Raw genomic sequence first — 25835 nt, 5'->3', positions numbered from 1 at the left:
ATTTGTCACGTTGGTAAAGCTAGACCTCTTCTTCTTGATGGAAAGCACCTGCATAGAGTTTTAATGAGTCATATGGAAGAAACAGGTTTCCTTTAGGTCTTCTCTTCTTTTAGAATGAGAAAAAAAAGCCCAGACTCTAAAAATAGTTCATGTACCTGTGAGCCATCTTGGAAAGCCCTGCCTCTCTTTGTTTTCACCTTATGACATATAACATTTGTATCCACTTCCACCACAACCATTGTTTTAAGAAATCACTCACCATTTGACTTCAAATCAATGAATTTGAAAATACATATCTCTGAGGATATGTATAAAAATGTTAAAATCACTTTGTATTAAAAAACACAAGAAACCCCAGAACACTTATATAAAGGGGGGTCTTCCAACGGGCTTCTTACCTCCCAGGCACCTGATGCATCATTAGAATGCGGCCAGGTGTCTGCTTTATCATTCTCCAGATGGACTCTTCAGCTAACTTAGGAAATGGTTCTTTTTTCTGTACGTCCTGAGATTGCTGCCCATCTTGAGAGATTTCTGAAGAATCATCACTAGGAGCAGAGTTTATACTGCTGCCACTGCTTCCTATCAAAAGTCAACAACAACAAAGAAAGCCAAATTAGGAAATACCCGTCAGGGGCTGATCTGCCAAGCTGATCCTCAGTCTTCACAGACCTGGGAGACTAGCTGGTAGTGTCCTTCACCACCCAGCCCAGCGTCATCCCAGGTCACCTCGGCCTTCCCGTTCCTCCATCTTTCCAAGATCTCCTTCTCAGTCTTCCTGAACTATCCGCTCCTCAAGGTCATACTGCCTTTCTCATCATCACCCATAACTGCTGCATCTCAGCTCCACTTTCTCCTTTGCTTGTTCAATTGTTCCAACTACAAATCTGGAACAGAGCTTTAGTCATTCTGCTTAGAGCCCAAAGCCTATCACTCAGTAACACTCTGCCATACCTGAGTCTTTTTCCCTTTAATTTCCCACAATATCAAAATGTCAACTCTGATAAAGCTACTTATTAATTCCATTCTTATCTGAATCCAAGTTGCCAAAAGCATAGAGCAAGTCACACGGAACAGGGTACATTGGTTCTGCAGTAAATTCATCATCACCCAAGGACCATCAGAAAGCCTGTAATCCTGGTACAGTTCTCTGGTCAGTGCACTGTTTCGAGCAGGATTATCTTCTGATCCCTATTTCCTTCCTCAGTCTCACTTATAAGGAAAGAAAAGGAAGCCATGAGAAATGAAATTCATTACCCTGATGCCAAACACAGATTTACTCATATGTGCATTCTCTCTTCATTGCCCTCCTATTAAAACAGAGAAGCCACCCATCCATGCCAAGGCCCATCCCTTTACAGCTGCTATGGAGCCTCATAGATCATTCCTTTCCTGTCCTGCATCTAATTCTTCCGGGTCCTTCTCATTTACTTCGGAACAATTAAAACAAAACAAAGTACCTAATTTTTTAAAAATAAGTGTATGGATAAATATAAAAGACATTTTTCCTCATTAGAAAAAATCTCTTTGAAAGGTAATTAAAGCCAAAAACAGCAACATTTTTACTGTAGGACTTGTAATACATGTTGAAATAAAATGTATGACACATTTTACTTAGCACAAAAGACAAGTGGACGAAATGGAAGTACTCTGTTTTAAAGTTCTAAGACAAAAAGTGAAAGAACAGTGTAAACTGTGATAAGTAGAAGACATATGTATAAATCCTACAGCAATGACTAAAATAATTTTTTTAAAGGAAAAAAAAAAAAAAGAATAGCCGAGAAGTCAACAATGGAGAGAAAATGGAACTTTAGGGCTTCCCTGGTGGCTGAGACGGTAAAGAATCCGCCTGTAATGCATGAGACCCAGGTTTTTTCCCTCAGTTGGGAAAACCCCCGGAGAGGGAACGGCTACCCACTCCAGCATTCTTGCCTGGAGAACTCCATGGACAGAGGAGCCTGGAGGGCTACAGTCCATGGGGTCACAAAGAGCTGGTGTGACTGAGTGACTAACACTTTCATGTTCCTTCTATACTCATTTTAGAGAGTTTTTAAAATCACAGATATTGAATCTTGTCAAATGCTTTTACTATATCTATTGAGATGATTTTTATCCTTCATCCTGTTAGCTACATTATTTCACCCTGATTGATCTATAGATGCTGAAACATCTTTCCTTCCCTGGAATAAATCCCACTTGGTCATAATGTGGTGGTGGTGGTGGTTCAGTCACTAAGTCGTGTCCGACTCTTGTGATCCCATGGACTGTATAGCCTGCCAGGCTCCTCTGTCCATGGGATTCTCCAGGCAAGAATACTGGAGTGATCATAATAAATGATCCTTTAAATGTATTTGCTAATATATGGCTCAGCTGGTAAAGAATCTGCCTGCAATGCAGGAGACCTGGGTTAGATCCCTGGGTTGGGAAGATCCCCTGGAGAAGGAAAAGGCTACCCACTCCAGTATTCTGGTCTGGAGAATTCCATGTATGTCCATGGGGTCACAAAGAGTCAGACATGACTGAGCGACTTTCACACTTGAGGATTAATGTTCATCAGAGATAACTGGCCTGTAATTTTCTTTGTGTATGTGTGCTGTCCTTGTCTGGTTTTGGCATCAGGTAATGACAACCTTGTAAAATGAGCTGGAAAATGTTTCCCCCTCTTCAATTATTTGGAAGAGTTTGAAAAGTAGAGGTATTAAACCTTCTTTGAATGCTTGGCATAGAATTCACCTGAGAAGTTGTCTGGCCCTTTATTTCTGTTTTTTGCAACATCTTCAATGATTGTTTTATTCTCTTTACTAGTGATTGGTTTACTTGACTGGTCTGATGGTAGTGGGTTACCATCTCTTCATGATTTAGTCCTAGCAGGTTATGTGATTCTAAGAATTTCTCCATTTCTTCTAGGCTGTCCAGGTAATTGGCATATAGCTGTTCATAGTATTCTCATCTAATCCTTTGTATTTCTGTAGTATCACTGCATTTCTCCTCTTTCACTTCTGGTTTTATTTATCAGAGCTTTGTCCTTTTTTTCTTCTTAGTAAGCCTAGCTAAAGGTTTGTCAATTTTATCTCAATTTCATTTCTTCCCTCTCTGATCTTTATGCCCTTCCTCCTAATGACTTTGGGCTTCATCTAGTCTTCTTTTTCTAGTTCTTTTGGGTGTAAAGTTAGACTGTTTGATATTTTTCTTGTTTCCCGAGGTAGGCTTGGATTGCTATAAACCGTCCTCTTAGTACTGTTTTTCCTGCATCCCATAGGTTTTGATATGTTATATTTTCACTTGTCTTCAGGTAATTTTTAATGTCTCCTTTGATTTCTTGACTTAATAGTTGTTCAGTAACATGTTGTTTGTGCTCAAGTCACTCAGTTATGTCTGACTCTTTGCAATGGACTGCAGACCTCCAGGCTCATCTGTCCATGGGATTCTCCAGGCAAGAACACTGGAGTGGGCTGCCATTTCCTCCTCCAGGGGATCTTCGGACCCAGGGATCAAACCTGTGTCTGCCAGCATCTCCTGCATTGCAGGCAGATTCTTTACCTACTGAGCCACCTCAGTCTCCACATATTTGTGAGTTTTTCAGCTGTCTTCTCATAGTTAATTCCTACTTTCATACCACTGTAATTGGGGGAAAAAGGCAGGATACGATTTCCATCTTCTTTAATGCCTTGTGACTTGAACTATCCCTGAGAAAGTTCTATATGGACTTGAGAAGAATGTGTATTCTACTGCATTTGAGTTGACCACATACATCCATCAATACATCCTTGCTGTCTGGATGATCTATTCATTGATGTAAGTGGAGTTTTAAAGTCCCCCTGGTAGCTCAAATGGTAAAGAATATGCCTGAAATGCATGAAACCCAGGTTCGATCCCTGGGTCGGGAAGATCCCTTGGAAAAGGAAATGGCTACCCACTCCAGTAATCTTGCCTGGAGAATCCCATGGACAGAGGAGCCTGGTGGGCTACAGTCCATGGGGTTGCAAAGAGTGCTCCTATGGTAGGTGCATAAGTATTAATAACTGTTATGTCTTCCTGATGACTCATCCCCTTTATCATTATATAACGTCCATCTTTGTCTCTCATCACCTTTTTTTGAAGTCTACTTTGTCCGATACAAGTATGGCCACACAACTCTCTTTTGGGTGCCATCTGCTTGGAGGACCATTTTCCATCCTTTCTTTTGCGTCTGTTTTTCTGTTGAGCTGGGACAGGTCTCTTGGAGGCAGCATATAGTTGAGTCTTGCTTTGTAGTACTCCAACCACGCTGTGTCTTTTGATTGACAAATTCATTTACCCATATGGTGATTATTGGCAAATGGGGATTTAGTACGGCCTATTAATCTTTTGTTTTCTGCGTGCTCTCTTCCCCCATTGTTTCTTTTTCCTTGTGTTTCTGTCTGCCATTTTGGTTTGGTGGTTTTCTATAATGTTTTTCTCCATTTCCTCTCTTTTTTTTTTGGTTTCAGATTTCTGCTCTGGATTTTTGTGGTTACCATGAGGTTTTCATAAAATACCTCATAAATAAAATAGCCCTTTGTATGCTGATAGCATCTCATCTTCACTTACCTATATGGGTCTGTCCTTTTCCTCTTCCCCTTTCATGGGGGAAGTTGTCTTAAATGATCCCCTTTCATGTTATGAGTCTGTTACCCAACTGAAGTAGCTTTAGTTGTTTTTACTGCTTTCCTTCCTTTTAACTTTTATGCTCTAACAATGTGTCTAAAAATCTATTCTGACTGAGTTGGGATTTTCTGATTCTATTTATACCTCACTCAAGGTTTTGTGTACTTTGGCCTTTTCGTTTCAGGCAGAAGAGCTTCTTTGAACATTTCTTGTAAGGCAGGTCTAGCGGTGATAAACTTCCTCAACTCTTGTTTGTCTGGGAAAGTATTTCTCTTTCATATCTGAAGGACAGCTTTGCTGGATAGTCTTAGCTGACAGTTCTTATATTTCAGTATTTTGAGAATGTCATTCCACTTCCTCTTGGCCTACAGAGTTCCTGTTGAGAAAACTGCTGACAGCCAAATGGGGGTTCCTTTGTAAGTTATTATCCTTTGCCCATTAGTTGCCTTTAAAATTCTTTGCCATTGACTTTTGACAGTTTTAATATAATGTGTCTTGGAAAAGAAAGTATTTTTTCATTGAAGTAATTAGGTATTCTCTTAGCTTCATGGACTTTTATTAATACATTCAGTTCCTCTCCCATGTTTGGGAAGTCCCAGCTATTATTTCTTTATATTCTCTATTTATCATTAATTTTTGCCATTTTAATTGCAACGTACCTTGGTGTGGTTCTCTTTAGGTAGATTCTGTTTGGGACTCTTTTCTTCCTGGACTTGTATATGTTTCCTTTCCCAGTAACCTGGGACGAGGTTAAAATGGGCTATTTTCAGCTATTATGTCCTCAAGTATATTCTGTAATCCTTTTTCTCTCCCTTTTTCCTCTGTAACCTCTATAATGTGAATATTAGTATTCCTGGGAGATGTCTCAGATGTCTCAGACTGTCCTTACATCTTTTTATTCTGTTTTCTATTCAGCTTCAGTGATTACTACTACTCTGTTGTCCACCTCACTGGCCTAGTCCCCCTGTATCATTTAGTTTACTATTGATTCCTTCTGGTGTTATTTTTTCATTTCAGTTATTGTATTCTTCATCTTTGTTTGGTTGTTCTTTATATTTTCTAATTCTTTGTTAAAAACTTTGAATTTTTCTGTTTATCCATTTTTCTTCCAGTTCTCTGACCATCTTTACAGTCATTATCTTGAACTTTTCCTGGGTAGATTGATTATCTCCATTTCACTTAGCTCTTCTGGGGTTTAAATCTTGTTCCTTTGCTTGGAGCATGTTTCTATGTTGCCTCATTTTGCTGAAATTGCTGTTTTCATGTCTATGTATCTGGAAGGTTGATTACGTTTCCTGATCTTGGAGAAGTCGCCTTTTGTAGGAGATGTCCTGGTGTCTCAGAAGCACACTCCCCTCTGGTCACGAGAGCTGTATGCTTGCTCTAGGACTGACCCATAGGTGAGCTGCTGGGATCCTTCTGTTGTGGTAGGCTAGCTACCATGGGTGGTCTGGTAGGCTTGTTTATCCCCCCGTCTGGTTGGTTCCTAGGCCTTGTCTTTTGCCAAGGCTGCAAGGACCACAAGGCACCTGGACAGCACCAAGGGGCTGAGATGGGTGCACTGGGGTGAGTGCTGGTTCACTGGTGGGTGGAGTCAGTGTCCGGGAGATCCTGCCAGCCCGCTGGCAGGCAGAGATGTGTCCTGGAGTCTGGCTGTAGGACCCAGGGGTCCCAGAGCTAATGTCATACTGCCAGTGGGTGGGGCTGGTACCTGACACAGCTGGCTGCAGGGTCCAGGGTATCCTGAAGCTTGTGCTGGCCTGCTGGTGGACAGGGCCAGGGCCCAGCTGGTCCTAATGTTGGTGCTGGCCTGCTCACATGAGACCTAGGTCCACAGGCTGCAGGACTGCCTCTCTCCTGCACTGGTGCTTGTCTGCTGGTGGGTGAGGCTGGGCCTGCAGCTAGAGCAGGCTTGCTGGTGGCTGAGGCAGGAGATTCTGGGTCTGGTGCCTGCTGCTGGTGGGAGAAGCTGGATCCCAGGGTCTGTGTGTGTAGGGTCCTGGGTGTCCCAGGTCTAGTACCTGCACACGGGTGTGTGGGGCCTGGCCCTTGGCCCCTTGGTGGGCAGTCATGTTCAGGGAAAGGTGTGAACTTAGGGGTCTTAAGGCAGCCTGTCTGCTCTTGGGTGGGGCTGTGTCCCTGCCCAGTTAGTTGCTTGGCCTGAAATGTCCCAGCACTGGTGCCTAAGGCCAGTGGATATGGGTGAGGCTGGGTTTGGAGGCCAATATGCTAGAGGGAAGATTCCAAAATGGCACTAGCCAGCAAGGGAGTCCATGTGGTAGAATGAGTGCCCCCAAGTGGCTGCCACCAGTGCTTATATCCTTGAGGGTGAGCTCCCATTAACTGGCTCCTGCCTCTGGGGAGCTTCCTGGTGGCTCAGATTGTACAGAATCTGCCAACAATGCAGGGAATCCGGGTTTGATCCCTGGGTCAGGAAGATCCCCTAGAGAAGGGACTGGCTTCCTAGGGGACTCTCCAACTTCAGCCTGTGGGTCTGATCCAGGCTCCTTCCAGATTATTGCTTCTGCCCTGGGTCCTATAGTATGTGAGAGTCTGTGTGCACCTTTTAAGAGTGGGGTCTCTCTTTCCCACACCCCTCTGACAAAGTCAAACATTCTGAGAGCTCATCTTCCTGGAGAAGGATGCCCAGGCTGTGGGGATCAACATGGGGATCAGACCCCATGCTCATTGGGGACAGCCTTGCAATTGCGATTACTCTTTCATTCATGGGTCACCCACTGAGGAATATGGGTCTTGACTATACTGTGACTCCCACCACCTACCAGTCTCATGGTTCCTTCTTTATATCATTAGTTGTAGAAGATCTTTATTTTTTTGAAAAAAAATTTTTTTGGCTGCACTAGGCCTTCACTGCTGCCTGCGGGCTTTCTCTAGTTGTTGACAATGGGGGCTACTCTCTGGTTGTGGTGCACAGGCTTCTCATTGCAGAGGCTTCTCTTGTTGCAGAGCTCAGGCTCTAAGAGCGTGTGGGATCAGTAGTAGCAGCTCGTGGGCTTTAGAGCACGGGCTCAGTAGCCGTGGCTTCCAGACTCAGCTGCCCCTCAGCATGTGGAATCTTCCTGGACCAGGGATTGAACCTGTGTCCCATACATTGGCAGGTGGATTGATTCTTCACCACTAGACCACCAGCGATGTCCAACAGAAGATGTAGATTCTGATCTTTTTTATTTATAGGTGTTCTGGAAACAGCTGCAATTTTAGTTTGCCTGTGGAAGGAGGTGAGCTCACCTCATACATAAAAAGTAACTTAAAATGGACCACAGACTTAGCTATAAAAGCTTAACCTGTAGAATTTCCAAGAGAAAACAGTAGGCCATCTTAGTGACTTCAAGTCAGGCATGAATGTCTTTAAAAAGACACAAGAAGCACAACCTATAAAAGAAAATGTTGATGAACTGAACCTCATCAAAACATTTGCTCTTCAAAATGAAGATAAAGATAAAAAACTGAACAAAGAGACAAGCCACACACAGGGAAGAAAAACGAGTGTTTGATAATAGACTTGTATCCAGAATACACACAGAAATCTTACTACTCAATAAAAAAAACTAACAAGCCCCCCACAAATGGGCAACAGATATGAACACATCTGGATGGCAAATAAGTAGACAAGAAGACAGCCAACACCATGAATCAATAGTCAAATGCAAACTAAAACCACAGTGAGTTTTTCAGTGCACATCTACGTGAATGGCTAAAATTTAAATGATGGACAATGTCCGGTGTTGGCCCGGACATGTTGTAAACTGGAGTTTTTATATGTGGCTGACAGTGATGCAAACAGTATAGCCACTTTGGAAAACAGTCTGCAGTTTCTTATAAAGTTAACTATAAACTTACCATGTGACCTAGCAATTTCATTCCTAGGTATTTAACCAAGAAAAATGACAACATATGTCTACAAAAAGACTCACACTTACATGTTCACAGCAGTGTTCTTCTTAATAGCCCCAAACTGGAAACAACTGAATAAACCATCAACTGGTGAATGGCTATTCATACAATGCAATTCCACTTGGCAATAAAAAGGAGCAAATTACTGATATGCACAACATGAATGAATCTCAACAGCTCTTTGCTAACTCAAGAGAACCCTGACACAGAAGACTGCACACTGGATGATTCGATCTATGTGAAATTACAGAAAGAGCAGCGTTAAAGTGACAGAAAGTGGATCAGTGCCTGCCAAGAGCCAGAGGATCAGGGACAGGCTCTGACTGCAGAGAATCAAAGAACGTTTCCAGGTGGTGGAAACATTCTGTATGGTGACTGTGGTGGTGGTTACACTGCTGTAAATCCTTGTCAGAATTCTTATTTTGTACCCCTAAATGCGGTGAATTTATTGTATATAAATATACCCCAATACAGCTTACAAAAAGAAAAAAAAATATTTTACTTTCACACCACGGCCAACACCTGAAAGCCCATTAAACAGTGACCTCCTAACCATGGGGTATGAAGAATATGTCATTTTGAGCTACTACCTGATGCTGCAGAGCCCGTTCCTGATGGAGACACCAAGTGCAGTGATGCTATGGATGGTTTCTTGGTAGTAAAACCATCTATCTTAGTCCCACTGCTGCCACGGACACCCTGCTAGAAAGTAAGAACACAAGGAAAGAGACCGAACATCTCAAGCATCATATTATAGAATAACTGGCAGATCTTCAACTTCACATGTTAAACAGAAAAAAAAAAGTACATACCAATACATAACTGAGAAGTAAAACATTTTCAGCCTGTCCCCAAGAGCCTGGTCAAAGTTCCTTTGCATATAATGTTAAAGATACGGCTTGTGTGTGTGTGTGTATATATGTATATACACACACACAAGTGAAGTGAAGTGAAGTGACTCAGTCGTGTCTGATTCTTTGTGACCCCATGGACGGTAGCCTAGCAGGCTCTTCCATCCATGGGATTTTCCAGGCAAGAATACTGGAGTGGGTTGCCATTTTCTTCTCCAGGAGATCTTCCCGACCCAGGGATTGAAACCGGGTCTCCCGCATTATAAGCAGATGCTTTACTGTCTGAGCCGCCAGAAAAGGGATCTAGTTCACTGACCCAGGATCGAACCCAGACCTCTGGTACTAGAAGCACGGAACCTCAGCCTCTTGACCACCAGGGAAGTTCACTACTGCTTTCTGAGCACTTTCCAGGGCTTCTGTGGTGTCTGATAGTAAAGAATCTGCCTGCAATGCAGAAGACCCGGGTTCAATCCCTGGCTCAGGAAGATCCCTGATTCTTGACCTAGATCATCAGATTCTGAACATTTGTTAAAAATGGTTATGCCTTGAAGTGAGGACTGAAGAAAACCTTAGTGAAAATACTTATGCTTGCCTTGGATCCTATATCTAAGTATAGGAAAGTCTTGCCCTGAAGTTTAAACTGACAAGTCTGAGAAGGCCTTTTTACCTAAAGAGATGAAAAGTTAAAGTGACAAAATTTTTTCATATAAAATTGATATGTATCCGTATAAAACTATAAACTGCCTACTTTACTGATAAATAATGACAGAGAGGAGCTCTCCCCATACAGACCTGCTATCCTACAATTATGTCTGAAAAAGTAAAACTGTTCAATTTATGTCTTGTCAGTATGGCTTGCTCCTAATCTAAATAGTCCCTAACCCCAGTGGTAAGAGAACACATTTTTTCTAGGTAATGAACATTTAAGTTTAATGCCTAGATATCAAATTTTAAAGCAGAGGGGAAATCCAGTTCACAAATAAAGTTTGAAAGATAGCACTCGGGGGAAAACCTAGCGAAGTATGTAAGAATTCAGGACATAGAAAATCCTTTCACTGCAGCTTTTTAAATAGAGTCAGGAGGGAATACCGTGTGTTTCTGTAGAACAAAGTCTTAACCTCAGCTGTAATGAAGGTTACCCTCAGCTGTAATGCAGACCAGGTCATTCGTCTTGAGCTTCAGCACAAAAACCTTAATTTTAATAAGAGGACGCACAGTTACTTTCTCGTTCGTGTGTTGGAAGTTAGCATCACTTACACACACAGTTTCTGGGGATGCACAGGATCGGGGCCTGTCCTCCTGCAGGAGGTCAAGCTGGAGCATGGAGCTGCTCCCTGAGTTAATGAGGGGGTGTCCTTCATTCCGTGTCTCCCACTTCTCCTCTCTGCTCCTTGGGTTGACGGTTGAAGATGGTGGGCCTGGGTTTGGAGCCACTGCTGATACCGAAGAGAGTATTTCGGAAGAGGGTGCTGCTCCCAAGAAGGGATATGGGGAGAATGACAGTGACGAGAGGGGAGAGAGAGAGAGGGGTCATGCAGGAAGATGTTCACAAAAATGCAGAAGTAAGCAGAAGGCAGAGCTGGGAAACACTGCAGGCTGCTAGGCAAAGGTGGCTCAGGCAGCCTTGGTAGTACAGTTATCGAAACTTCGTGTTCTCTGCCAAGGGAGGTCGTGGCTAGGAGGGGAAGAGCTGGGATGAGGCCAGGGGCTGGGCTGGGAACCATCACTGTAGCTGGGAGCGAGGGGCCAGAGGCATGGGGACAGGAGGCGGAGGAGGGGCACCAGGGCTGTCCATCCGGGTGGGGACAGAAGTGATCCTTGGCGCTGCTGCCATCCGACCACACAAGAGGCTTCTTACGCTTGTGTTTCCCCTTTTTGCAACCAGCTGATCGTGTCGGCCTGGAAGCAGAACCTCCTGCAGGATAAAGAGGGAGACCAGTTACAGAAAACTAACCCAGAACAGAAGGACTCCATTGACAGGTAGTTGTAAGCACATTACAAGGAATAAACATTGGTCAATAATAACCATGTCCACTACAGGAATGACAGAAAGTAGACATAGAAAGATGGACGAGATCCTGGATACAAGCTGTTGCTATAAAGTAAACCCCATTTCAGCATCTCTCAGCCATTTTCTTACAAGCAAACATCCTACACTTCATTCTACATCTTCCAGGACTCATGTATGATTCCTAAACTTGGTAACTCTGTTGCTAAATGGAATATATATATATATATATTTAATTTATTTGTAATCAGAGGATAATTGCTTTACAATGTTGCATTGGTATCTGCTGTACAACAATGCGAATCAGCCATAAGTATATGTATATCCCCTCCTTCTTGAACCCCCTCCCACACTCCCACCGCACCCCTCTAGGCTGTCGCAGAGCACTGGGCTGAGCCCCCTGTGCTATCCAGCAGCTTCCCACTAGCTGTCTGTTTCACACCTGGTGGTGTATATGCTTCAGCGCTACCCTCTCTCCCTCCCTCCCTCCGTCCCACGTCCACAAGTCTGTATGTATTCATCTGCACTGCTGCCCTGCAAATATGTTCATCAGTACCATTTTCCTAGGTTTATATGGAATATATTTTTTAAATTTAACTACCTTGAACATACAAGTATTTAGCTTTGCTTCTGCTTTCCTGCTGAAGATAGGAGCTATAGGGTGACGACAGAATCTTCTCCAGGAATTTATCTACATAGCTCTGCTCTTCCTTCTGTGTGTGGGCTGACAGCACAGCCTTTGTGAGCCCTGAGTGTTTAAACGCTTCTGCGGCCAGCGGAGCTGGGTGTGTGCTGAGAGTCCAGGGCTCACAGGCCAGCGGTCTGTGCTCTGCTGGAGTCAAATTCCGCTGAAGTGGAAGAAGACAGATTTAATTTTAACTCCAACTGGTTATTTTGCATTTATTTACTTTCACTAATTTAACTGCCTTTCAATAAATCTTTACAATCATTACAATGGCTGGAACATAAAAGCTCCATCAATTCAGCACGTACATTTTTATTTTTCAGCCTTGTTTTACACTCTTTGCATACTTATATATACATTTTGGGCTTCCCTTGTGGCTCAGCTGGTAAAGAATCTGCCTGCTATGTGGGAGACTTGGGTTTGATTCCTGTATTGGAAAGAACCCCTGAAGAAGGGAATGACTACCCACTCCAATATTCTGGCCTGGAGAATTCCATGGACTATACAGTCCATGGGGTCACAAAAAGTTGGACACGACTGAGTGACTCTCACTTACTTACTTACATACATTTTAGAGTTGTAATGCTCAGTGTGCACACATTTATTTAGATCCTGCTTTCATTGTAAATATTTTTTATCTCCATGAATTCTTTGAAAAATTGTTATCTCTGGATTAATCTTTTAATATGTAATATAAATATGTGGTTTAAAAATTAACATGTGTTAGACATTTAGTAGCTTCTCCCCAACCTTGTGTAACACCTGCCTAGTTCTCATTTATTCTCCCCACAGAAAACCTTTTATTTGCTTATTTATCTACTTTCTTTAAGCATCTGTAAATAAGTACAGATATAGACTCTTATCCCTCTTCCTCATTTTTACCCAAAAGGCATATAATCTTGTACACTAAGCTGCAGTGTGTTTTTTCATTTAACAATATCCCTTTTATCAGTACATCATGTAGGATTCCACTTTACGTGCATGCATGCCACATGCTGTTGCTTCAGTTGTGTCTGACTTTTTGGGACCCCATGGACTGTGGCCGGCCAGCCTCCTCTGTCCAGAGGATTCCCAGTCAAGAATACAGGAGTGGATTGCCATATCCTTCTCCAGGGATCTTCCCAACCCAGGGATCAAACGCATGTCTCCTGCACTGGCAGGTGGACGCTTTACTGATGAGCCACAGGGATGCCCATAACCACCTGTAGACAGATGCTGGGTTGGTTCTAAACATTACTTCTTCCAGGTACAAGAGATTTTACAGCAGACTCTGGTGGTCCTCCCAGCCTCCATTCCCCCTCTCCTCTGCTATGTGGTACTGAGGTGTGGGTAGGCTTGGTCCCACTACACTTCCAGAAATGGGCTCTGACTAGTCTAAGTCAACACACTGGACAGAGGGCTACGATGGACGAGCAGGGACTGGACTGACCTTCCCACCTGAAATAACTAGGAAGGCACAACATATGTGAAACAATAATTTCTGAGACACAAAACATCCTATGGGATTGGAAACAAGGTGAACCTCAGGCCTGCCTAGCTACTGCCTTGAGAGTGAGGAACAAGGTGGGCTCCCTGAGGGCAGAGACAGAGCCGAGAGAATGGGGAGGTCACAGTGGCTGGAGTTCAGGAAGATGAGTGGAGGGGACAGCCACACGAGAGGCCTCCAGACAGCTGTAGGGAACCCCCAAGTCCTCAGCAGTTCATTCATGGGAGGAAAAAAATCACCTGAAAGGATCGGACTGAAGCTCACAGCAGGTGGAGAACAGGGCTCAGTCCCGTCAGCCAGACTAGAAGATCTCATAACCCATATGCACTGGGTAGAACACTCTTAGGGGTCTTGCCTCAGTAGCAGAGAAGAACTAGACCTCCCTGCACCGCTCTGTTCCTGTCTAAGCAATTTTAAAAGCAAAGCCTGAGAAGATCCATCTGTTTCCATGAGGCTAAACTGGGCCCCAGAATAAAGCTCAACAATGTTAATAGGAATATTCAGCACCCATTCACAGTATCTGCTATCCTGTCAAAGGCTACTTGGCATGCGAAGAAGCAGGAACATACAGCCCACAAAAAGGAGAAAAATTAATCATGCAAAATCAACCCTGGGCTGGGAGAGAATTAGAACTGGAAGATAGAACATTAACAGTTATAATGTATTTCATACAGTCACAGGGAAGATATTTTAAATATGCTATATAAAGACATGGAAGATATTACAAAGACTCAAATAGAACTTTTAAAAATGAAAACTATAATATGTGAGATGGAAAAGCTACTGACTGGAAATAATGACAGATTTTACAATAGAAAACACTAGTGAACCTGAAGACACAGCAATAGAGACTGTCTCCAAATGAAACAAAGACCTAAAAAATGAAAAAGTTTAAATGAACAGAGCATCAGTGGACTGTGACACAACTTCAAGCAGCCTATATACATGTAACTTGAGTCCCAGAAAGAGGGGAAACAGAAAAAATATTTTAAAAATAAGGGAAGAAGTTTTTTCAGTTTGATGGAAACAATAAACCTATAAGTCCAAGAAGCCGAATAAACTCCAAGTATAAAAAACATGAAGAACACTACATCCTGGAACGTCAAAATCAGACCATCGAAATCAGTGACGAGTAGAAAAGCTTACGTTCAGCCAGAAGCTGCACATATATGCAAACAATACAGATGACAGAAGACTTCCTGTCAGAAACGATGCCAATGAGGACTCAGTAGAGCAGCATCTTTAAGGTACTGAGAGATAAACAGTCACCCTAGAATTCTCCGATCTGTTAAAATGTGTTTAAAACATGAACGTGAAATAAAGACACTTTCAGATGTACAAAAATGTGAAGGATTCATCACTGGTAGACCTGTACTACAAGAGACATAAAAGGAATGCCTTAGGCAGAAGAAGGATGATACCAGATAAATCTACATAAAGGAATGAGAAACACTGAGAGATGAATAAAGGGATAAACACTTAAATTTCTTTAAAAGATAATAATTACACAAAATAATAACAACATAGGGTGGGATTTCTAACACATGTAGAAACATATGCCAACAGACAAAGACCAAGGTGGGTAAATGGAAGTATAGTATTTTAAGTTTTTTATACATGAAGTGGTATAATATCTCTAGAAGACAGACTGTGAAAAATTAAATGCATACACCATAAACTCTAAAGCAACTACTAAAATAAACACCACTTTAAATACCAAGACATACATAGGTTAAAAGTAAAAGGTTAGAAAACAATATCAGATTATAAAAAAAAAAAGCTAGAGTGAATATATTAATATAGACAAAGTATACTTTAGAGGAAAGAAAATACAAGAGATAAAGAAAGACATTTCACAATGATAAAAGGATCAATTAATCAAAAGGACAAAACAATTCTAAACAAGACCCTGATGCTGGGAAAGATTGAGGGCAGGAAGAGAAGGGGGTGACAGAGGATGAGATGGTTGAATGGCATCACTGACTCAATGGACATGAGTTTGAGCAAACTCTGGGAGATGGTGGAGGACAGGGAAGCCTGGCGTGCAGCAGCCCATGGGGTCGCAAAGAGTCAGACACAGCTTAGTGACTGAACAACAACAACACGCACAAATTAAGACAATTTCAAAATGCACAAAGCAAAGACCAATCAAACAGCAATGAGAAATAGACAAACCCACAATTATGGCCAGAGGCTTCAACACCCCTTCTGAAGTACAACAAGTATTCAGAAAATCAGTGGACAGAGAATAACTGAACAAACTATCAACCAACCTGACCTAGTTTATACACTGATAGAATATTCAACCCAACAGAGGCAAAATAAACATCCTTTTCAAGTGAATACAGAACATTTACCAAGATAGACCATATTGTAGACCATAAAACTAGTCTCAATAAATTTAAGAGTTCAAGTTTTGTATTTTCTCTGATCACAATGGGATTAAATTAGAAATCAATAAAGAAGTATGGAATATCTCTAAATGCTTCCTAATATATGATGATACATATGAAAATATAAAATATTTCAAAGAAAATATTAAAAGGAATATTAGGCAGCATTTGAACATGATGAAAATGAAACAAAATACATCAAAATGTGTGAAATGCAGCTGAGAGTAAAAGGAAAGTTTACACTCAAATCCACTAAGGAAGAAAACTGTCTGAAATTAATGACTTCAGCTTCCATCTTAAGAAACTCAAAACACAAGAGTAAGGTAAAACAAAAATAAGCAGGAATTGCCCTGGTGGTCCAGTGGTTAAGACTCTGCACACCCAACGCCAGAGGTCTGGGTCAATCCCTGGTCAGGGAATTACAGAATTGATATTATTTTTTCCTTAAATGTTTGCTCAAACTCACTAGTGAAGCCATTTGGGCTTGGAGTTTTCTTGTTGGAGAAGTTTTTTATCAACAAATTCAGTTTTTTAAATAGATATGAGGCTATTCAGGCTTTCTACCTCTTGAGTGACTTTAGTGTGTATCTCTCAAACAATTGGTCAATTTTGTCTAAGTTGTCAAGTTTATTGGGAAAACTTGTTTATAATGTTCAGTTGTTATTCTTTTGATATCTAGCGATGGTAGGATCTCTAGGGATGTTTCCTCTATCATTTCTGAAATTGATAACTTATATCTTCCCTTTTTTTTCCTGATCAGGCTTACTAGAGTTTGATCAATTTCATTGCTCTTTGCAAAGAACCAGCTTAAAAATTTATTATTTTTCTCTATTATTTTTCTGTTTTCTACTTAAAAGATTTTTACTCTGATCTTTATTTCCTTTCTTCTGCTTCATTTTTTAAAATTTGGCTGCACTGGGTGTCCCAACACATCATCAGAATATGGTGTAAACCCAAGGAATATGGGCTTCCCAGAAAGCAAAAGACAGATGCAGCTTAAGACATTTGGGCTCTGATTCTGCTTTCTCTCCTTAGAATAAAGAGGTGGACCTGCAGATGCTAAGACTGGTGTAAGATCAGGAGAAATAATTATCAGTAAATACTGATTATTCCTTAAATGAAAACATACAGATTTCAATATGAATTCTTTCAAAGTAGTATTAACATAAGACCAAAATATACAAAGTCTAGTGGTGCAGTCAAAAAAAGAGGTTTCTGTATCAGGTAAGACCCCACCTTGCATGGACTGACGGTGTCACTGACTGCTCCGTACCCACGTGGGTATCCGAAGCATTAAGAACACATACACTAAAAGATATGCGTCTGCTCTCATCCTGAGGCACTAGTTCAATTCCAGTAAAAGTCTACCTGTGACTAATTAGAAATAATAGAAAAATATATAGAAATAAACTAATCTCACAATAGCCGTGTCTTTCTCTGGTCTTTTCCCACCATCCACCGTCCACTTGTCAATATAATGCTCTCCGTCTCAAAGGGTGGCATGAGGATTAAGAGAATTAATTTATATGAAGAACTAAGGGCAGGGGATGGTATACAGTAACAGCTCAGCACATGTTCACTTATATTCCACTGAAGACTAGGAAAGATAAGTTAGACACAATCTGAAACCTGACTGAACATGTTTATCACCATTTCCTTACCTACCAAATCCTTATGAAGAATGCAAAAGTCAAAAGGGCAGGTGAGAGCAAAATAGAATAAAAAGGAGACATCAGAATAATTTACTAAGTCACTATGTTAAAGGAAGAGAGCTTCAAACATACACTCCTCATTTATAAGAACAATACAAAAATTTGAGTGTGTTTATATGTATAATCCACCTAGTCACCGCTGGAGTCCAAATTCAAAATGAACACACTCTTTCAAGGTCAGCAACAAAGTGACCCAAGGCAGTCTCAACAATAATTGCATTAATAATGGTGAAGACTAATTGATGGCTTACTACTAGAGACCAGGTACTATCCTAGGAGCTTCACACGTGTCAGAAGAGTTGACTGGCCAATGACATAACTAGCAGATACAGTCCAAAATATACTGACCATTATAAACGTGATGATATTTCCAAAAACACTTTACCTGAAAAAAAAAAATCCATCTTAAACATCTTTACTAAGTAAATGGTATTAAAGACTTGTTCTTACAATGGTTGTATTTAACGTTGAGTGTTTTCTGAAGTAAAGGCTACCATGGTACCTGAGTCTGGTGGTGGGATGTCGACAAGGACACTGCTGGAGCTGCCCTGGCTTGTGTCCAGGCTCAGAGTCACTGTGCTCAGGGTCCACGGAGCTCCTACTTCAGCGTCTGTGGACTGCCCATTAGTGGCCATTTCTGATGCAGGTACAGCTGGGATCTGAGAAACAGCTGGTGATATCATAGTGAAAAGAAAAATTCCCAACAGGAAATTCATATTAAAAACCTGAAGAGTTAATAGACATTTATACCCGATAAGTTAAAATCTACTGGTCATGTAGAGGCAATATGAAACTAGGATTGTTTGTGATTGCAATGAAATAATTAAGGGCAAAAGATGAAAGAAAATCAGGGCTTCCCTGGTGGCTCATTGGTTAAGAATCGACCTACCAATGCAGGGGACACGGGTTCGATCCCTGGTCTGGGAAGATCCCACATGCCGCAGAGCAACTAAGCCCGTGAGCCACAACTACTGAGCCTGCGAGCCCTAGAGCCCATGAGCTGCAGGTACTGAAGCCCACATGCCTGGAGCCTGCACTCCGCAACAAGAGAAGCCACTGCAATGAGAGCCCAAGCGCTGCAACAGAGAAGCCCCTGCTCGTCTCGACTAGAGAATGCCCACGAGCGCAAGGAAGAACCAGTGCAGCCTGAAGTAATAAGACAAATAAATTATTTAAAATGCTTAAAAAAAAAAAAGATGAAAAACAAACAGAGAGGGGTGGCTCTCTTGATCTAACTATGGAAGACACCCTTCTCACCTCGCAGTGCCTGGATGTCATCTGCTCTGTGGCTTTGTCTGTCCTCTTCTGAGGATGAGGAAGTTGTATTTGTAGAGGAGATACACTTCCTCTTCAAAGCTGGGATGTGGTAGCTCTTCAGGTACCTGCATATTAATAATTCGGCCATGTATTCCTACCTGCCCCCAACGTGGGCACCTCTCACCTCTCTGCTTTCCTTATGCCATTTCTGTTTGGGATATTTCACTGTCTTCTTTGGCTGAAGTCTTCCCTGACCATCTGGGCCCCCATCAAGGGATTCTTATATATTCCCTTCTATGGTCTTGCATTGATTTTCACAACTTAATTCTTATGAGCACAGGTCTTGTCTTCTCAACTATATTCAAAGAAGGGAAGCATCTTCTAACTTTCTGGATCCCCTGAACTGTTCAATTTATTATGAATTGTAGGTGGCATGTATCTATTGATCTATAGTGAAATATCAAGACAATAGCTGGTGAAAAATCAAGACAACAGCTATTAAAAACGATATAAAGGCTCCATAGTGACAACACACACTTCTGGAAAAACTAACACATTATCAAAACTTGTGTCTCATACCTGATAACACTATCAATACAGTTTATCTGCTGATAGGATGGGCTATGCTGAACCTTTCTCAAATCCTCACAGGGCTCAGTATACATGCTATTATTTTTCACTGTCTGTAAGGAAGAAGAGGTCTTCTGCTCATCTGAAATAGAATGAAAGGATGTTCAATTAAAAATATATTCTTGAGAACATGTACTTATTTAGCAAAATTAAATCATGATATTTTAGGATAGATATACGGTACTTTAGAATAGACATGATCAATATTATATAGCTATTAAAAATGAGCTCAGATCTAAATGAGCAGATATAGAAAGATATCACACAGAACAATTACATGAACAACTGCATTTTTACCTTTTAAAAAAGGAGTGAAATAAATGTTTCAGGCAAAGATTATCAAGGAACAAACAGGTGAAAGGTGAAAGGCTGATGGGGACTTTTACAATGTTACCACCTCTACAACTGATGGATCCTGGTATCACTAAGCAGGGGGTGACAGACACAGTGCGTTCTTATGTGTGGTGACAGAAAGTGCGTGGCACTGCCTGTGCTGAATTGGTATCCAAGAGAACATTCTATGATGACAGAATGGTATTTTATCTATACTGTCCAACCTGGTAGCCAGTAACACCACATCCAGCAACCAAGCACTTGAAGTGTGGCTACAACAAAAGAGGAACTACATATTACATTTTATTTATTTGTAACTTATTTGTATTTAAATTGCAAAATGTGGCTGCTGCTGCTGCTAAGTCGCTTCAGTTGCATCCGACTCTGTGCGACCCCATACCCGGCAGCCCACCAGGCTCCCCGTCCCTGGGATTCTCCAGGCAAGAACACTGGAATGGGTTGCCATTTCCTTCTCCGATGCATGAAAGTGAAAAGTGAAAGTGAAGTCACTCAGTCGTGTCTGACTCTTAGCGGCCCCATAGACGAAAGCCTACCAGGCTCCTCCGTCCATGGGATTTCCCAGGCAAGAGTACTGGAGTGGGGTGCCAGTGGTTACCAAATCGGATAGCAGAGGTATAGAGAGAGAAAAAAGACCACAGGCTGGAGCACTGAAGAACTTTCTGTAGAGAAGACACAGCCAGTAGAGGAGTCTTATCCAACCACTGATTAATTCTCTGTATCTATGAGCTTTTTTTTTTTTTTTTAGATTCCACATATAAGTGAAACCATATGCCGTGTGTCTTTCTCTGACTTATTTCACACAGCACAGTTCTCCTAAAGTCCTTTTGCTGTCACAAGGGAAGAATTTCATTCTTTTTATGGCCAAATAGTACTCCATTCTCTATATATACCAGTTGCTTTATCCATTCATCCATGGATGCACACTTAGGTTGTTTCAATGTCTTGGTTATTGGGAATAATTCTGCAATGAACATAGTGAAGCATGTATCTTTTCAAATTAGTGTTTTCATTTTCCTCAGATAAATACTCATAAATGAGACTGCTGGATTATATGGTAGTTTCATTTTTAATTTTTTGAGGAACTGCCATACTTTTTTCCACAGTGGCTGCATCAGTTTACATTCCCATCAATAGTATAAAAGGGTTCCCTTTCCTCCAGGTCCTCACCAACACTTGCTATTTCTTGTCCTTTTGATGGCCATTCTGATGGGTGTGAGGTGACATTTCATTGTGGTTTCGATATGCTGTGGTCTCCAACTATAGCTGTGGATTTGTTTATTTCTCCTTGAAGTTTTTATCAATTTTTGCTTCATATTACATATTTTGAAGCTCTGGCGTTAGGTGCATCAACAGGCTTGTTTTATGTTCTCAGAGAATCAACTTCCTGGTCTTTATGCAATATTGCTCTGAAAGCCTCGTTCTAAAGGCCACTGTGTCTGACCTTAGTACAGTGCTTTCCAGTTTTCTCTGGACTCCTGTTAGCATGGCATATCTTTTCTAACTTTTTACTTTTATCCTATGTTTTTAATATTCAAAATGGGTTTTGTTGACAATATACAGATGCATCTTGCTCTTCCATCCAATTTGACAGTTTGTCTTTTCACTGGTATATTGAGATCATTCACATTTGATGTGATCAATGCTGTTGGATTAAAATGTACCCGCCTTTTAAAAATTTTAATTGGAGGATAATTATAATATTGTGATGGTTTTTGCCATACCTCTTGCTAGTTGTTTTCCATTTGTTCCATCTGGGTTTTTTGGTTTGTTTCTTTTTTCTTCGTTTTCTGTCTCACTTGGGTTAAGTGTTTTAAATTACATTTTACCAAGTCTACTGATATTATTTATACTTCTTTAAAATTTTTTACTAATAATTACCCTGAAGTTTACAAACATATTGTAAGAAGTTAGTTTCTATCTCATCAATATACTCCAAATAATAAAATTTGGAAGGAATTTTACAACAGTATATTCCCAATACCTAGCTCCTGTTCTTTGTAGTATTTTTTACACACATTATAAATGCAAAATACTCTTTTTGCTTTAGTCAGTTATCTTTTAGAGTAACTAAAAATAAGCAAAAAATAATAAGTATTTTATCCTAAGTGCCTAAGTATTAGTCACTCAGGCATATCTGATGCCATGTGACCCCATGGACTGTAACCAGCCAGGCTCCTCCATCCACGGACTTCTCCAGGCAAAACTGCTAGAGTGGGTAGCCATTCCCTTCTCCAGGGGAGCACCCTGACATGCGGACACATTACATAAGACAGCAGGGACTGGGCATGGCTTCCCTTCCACTACATCAGAGTCAATCTAATTAAGCTTTAGGCCAGGCTAAAGGTCTACTGTTGCTATGACTTCGTTCAGTGTATGACAGCTTTCAGATCCCTCCAGGGTCACTCTGCTTCAGGTGGTGGCTGGTCCCCTGAGAGCTCCTCTTTTCCAACGTCTGTTCCACTCTCAGGTCTTGGGCTTCCCTTTGCACCGTGCCTCAGAGAAAGTCCGTCTCTTGCAGGTAACAAGATTCAGTCGGTTATGGGATCCAGCACTTACTTCACTTCATGTAAGCGTGTGCCTCTCCTCAGATTACAGGCCTGCTGGCTGTCCTGTAGCCTCAGCACTCTGCTGGGTTCAAGAAAGATCATGAACTTAACGCCTGTCTGGGCTTTTTCCCTGTTAAGTTTGGAATGAGTTAGTTCAGTTTATGAGTCATCTTTCATCTGGGCTTTGTGTCACCCTTGCAGTGGAACATTCAATTTCCCCTAATTTCCCCAGTTCTCTGGCAGCAGGTCATCAATCGGTATGTACAGCTGATGAAGGGACTTTACGTGTCTCTGTTGTTCCTTGTCCTGCCATACTACATTTAAAAGTTTCCCTTCTTAAGTGTGTGTGAGTGCTCAGTTGTGTCTGACTCTCTGCGATCCCATGGACTGTAGCCCGCCAGGCTCCCCTGTCCATGGGGTTTCCCAGGCCAGAATGGTAGAGTGGATTGCCAATTCCTTCTTCAGGGGACCTTCCTTCTCCCAGGGATTGAACCCATGTCTCTTGTGTCTCCTGCATGGGCAGGTGGATTCTTACCACTGTGCCACCTGGGATGCCCTATTATTCTTTCTTATTCTTTCCTAAAGCATGACCTGCCTTTATAAAACGGGTCAACATGTATACTTAAAACCCTGTGTTCTTGTGCACTGCAGCACCCCGTATATAAAACATGTATGCAATGACCACTTAGTATTTTCCTTTTCATTGGTGTATGTCTCTACTCAATTTCTAATACTTAAATTATAACATTTTCCATCTTTAAGTTGTATTCCTGTTCTCTTGAGTAATAAAGATTTTTTTTTTAAACTAGCTCTTTAAACTTGTAGGTCTTAAAATGTTAATAAAATCAAGATGCCCAAGTAATATCAGTTCTCTGAGGTTATTTCAAATGGCAACAGATTTTTCCCCAAAGTCACATCCCAGGTGTGCTCACTAAATATAACACATATGTTAGAAAATGTAAGTTTCTAATAGCAGCATAAGTACACAGAGTTACCTATAGCTTAAATTTTATAAAATGATGAATGAAGTACTGATGTCTGCTTAGATATACAGCTTCAAATAACAGTACTGGTGGTATTGCCACACCAATGGTAGATAGTAAGAAACTGGATAAAGCAGGAGCTTACAAAGAATTTCTACTCTGAGAAAAAATTCCAGAGGCCAGGACACAAAAATCTCATGAACATGAGATCAGAGGTCAAGGCAGCAGCAGGCAGCATTACCTGGATCAGACGATGAAGAACACATTTAGAGAATTTAGATTTAAAATCTCCCCCAAAGAATTTTCTCTGCCAGGACATGAGATAATGATAAAGAGCAAAAAAAGATATTTAAGATAAATCCTTTTGTGGAGGAGATCTGATGGTGTCAAGCAACAAAAAGAGTTGTCCTTTCTATCTTGTGCCCTTACGTCTACAGCAAAAGAAACAAACGGAAACATGAAACCTTCTGTCAAGGTGAAGAAAAAGTACAAAAACCCAAAGTAAAGGACTTGCTGTATCCAGAGGGCATCCTATGGGCTCCCAGTGATACCACTTCTAGGAGCCACAGTTTGATATTTTTGTTGTGGAAATCATGTCAAGTCCCAAAAAACACAGCTACTATATTATTACTGACTTCAGATAAGATTTCACCCTATTCTGTAAAACACCCATTTGACAATGGTAGAGACCATCAGTAACATTTAGGTGACCAAAATCTACAGTAGCTTCCAACATTATATTAATATTTGAGGAGAAAAATTAGAAGAGAAATTTATGTAAGTAAAGAAGTTATGAAACTCATACATATGTGAAGTGAGGTGAAGTGAAAGTCACTCAGTTATATCTGACTTTTTGTGACCACATGGACTGTAGCCTGCCAGGCTCTCCTGTCCATGATATTCTCCAGGCAAGAATACTGGAGTGGGTAGCTGTTCCCTTCTCCAGGGGATCTTTCCAACCCAGGGCTCAAACCCAAGTCTCCCAGATTCTTTACCATCTGAGCCACCAGGGAAGCTCATGTGTGTGTGTGTGTCTGTGTGTGTCTGTGTGTGTATAGATATAGATATATCAGTTTCAGTTGAGTCGCTCAGTCATGTCCGACTCTTTGCAACCCAATGAACTGCAGCATGCCAGGCCTCCCTGTCCATCACCAACTCCCAGAGTTCACCCAAACTCATGTCCATTGATCGGTGATGCCATCCAATCATCTCATCCCCTGTCATCCCCTTCTCCTCCTGCCCACAATCTTCCCCAGAATCAGGGTCTTCTCATGACTCAGCTCTTTGCGTCAGGTAGCCAAAGTATTGGAGTCTCAGCTTCAACATCGGTCCTTCCAATGAACACCCAGGACTGATCTCCTTTAGGATGGACTGGTTGAATCTCCTTGCAGTCCAAGGGACTCTCAAGAGTCTTCTCCAACACCACAGTTCAAAAGCATCAATTCTTTGGCACTCAACTTTCTTTATAGTCCAACTCTCACATCCATACATCACCACTGGAAAAACCATAGCCTTGACTAGATGGACCTTTGTTGACAAAGTAATGTCTCTACTTTTTAATATGCTGTCTAGGTTGGTCATAATTTTCCTTCCAAGGAGTAAGTGTCTTTTAATTTCGTGGCTGCAATCACCATCTGCAGTGATTTTGGAGCCCAAAAAAATAAAGTCAGCCACTGTTTCCACTGTTTCCCCATCTATTTGCTATGAAGTGATGGGACCAGATGCCATGATCTTCGTTTTCTGAAATGTTGAGCTTTAAGCCAACTTTTTTACTCTCCTCTTTCACTTTCATCAAGAGGCTCTTGAGTTCTTCTTCACTTTCTGCCATAAGGGTGGTGTCATCTGCATACCTGGGGTTACTGATATTTCTCCCAGATATCTTGATTCCAGCTTGTGCTTCCTCCAGCCCAGAGTTTCTAATGATGTACTCTGCATAGAAGTTAAATAAACAGGGTGACAATATACAGCCTTGACGTACTCCTTTTCCTATTTGGAACCAGTCTGTTGTTCCATGTCCAGTTCTAACTGTTGCTTCCTGACGTGCATACAGGTTTCTCAAGAGGCAGGTCAGGTGGTCTGGTATTCCCATCTCTTTCAGAATTTTCCACAGTTGATTGTGATCCACACAGTCAAAGGCTTTGGCATAGTCAAGAAAGCAGAAATAGATGTTTTTCTGGAACTCTTTTGCGTTATTGATGATCTAGTGGATGTTGGCAATTTGACCTCTGGTTCCTCTGCCTTTCCTAAAACCACCTTGAACATCTGGAAGTTCATGGTTCACGTATTGCTGAACGCTGGCTTGGAGAATTTTGAGCATTACTTTACTAGCGTGTGAGATGAGTGCAATTGTGCGGTAGTTTGAGCATTCTTTGGCATTGCCTTTCTTTGG

At 41.4% G+C, this 25835-nt stretch overlaps 1 protein-coding gene across 1 annotated transcript in view; it reads right to left on the bottom strand.

Moving 5' to 3' along the window:
- PER3 (period circadian regulator 3) overlaps window positions 1-25835 on the bottom strand; it is a 66361-nt gene that overhangs the window by 2869 nt on the left and 37657 nt on the right. The window contains 8 exon segments of the mRNA XM_086344284.1: window positions 399-582; window positions 9132-9243; window positions 10650-10916; window positions 10919-11307; window positions 12002-12248; window positions 18171-18346; window positions 18934-19058; window positions 19513-19645. Coding sequence (XP_086200410.1) covers window positions 399-582; window positions 9132-9243; window positions 10650-10916; window positions 10919-11307; window positions 12002-12248; window positions 18171-18346; window positions 18934-19058; window positions 19513-19645 — 1633 coding nt within the window.

This window comes from Bos grunniens, chromosome 16 (genome assembly GCF_055505025.1).
Source record: "Bos grunniens cultivar Pamir isolate PY7600 chromosome 16, Bosgru_T2T1.0, whole genome shotgun sequence".
In the NCBI taxonomy this organism is placed as follows: domain Eukaryota; kingdom Metazoa; phylum Chordata; class Mammalia; order Artiodactyla; family Bovidae; genus Bos; species Bos grunniens.
This window is presented reverse-complemented; position numbering and strand designations above follow the sequence as displayed.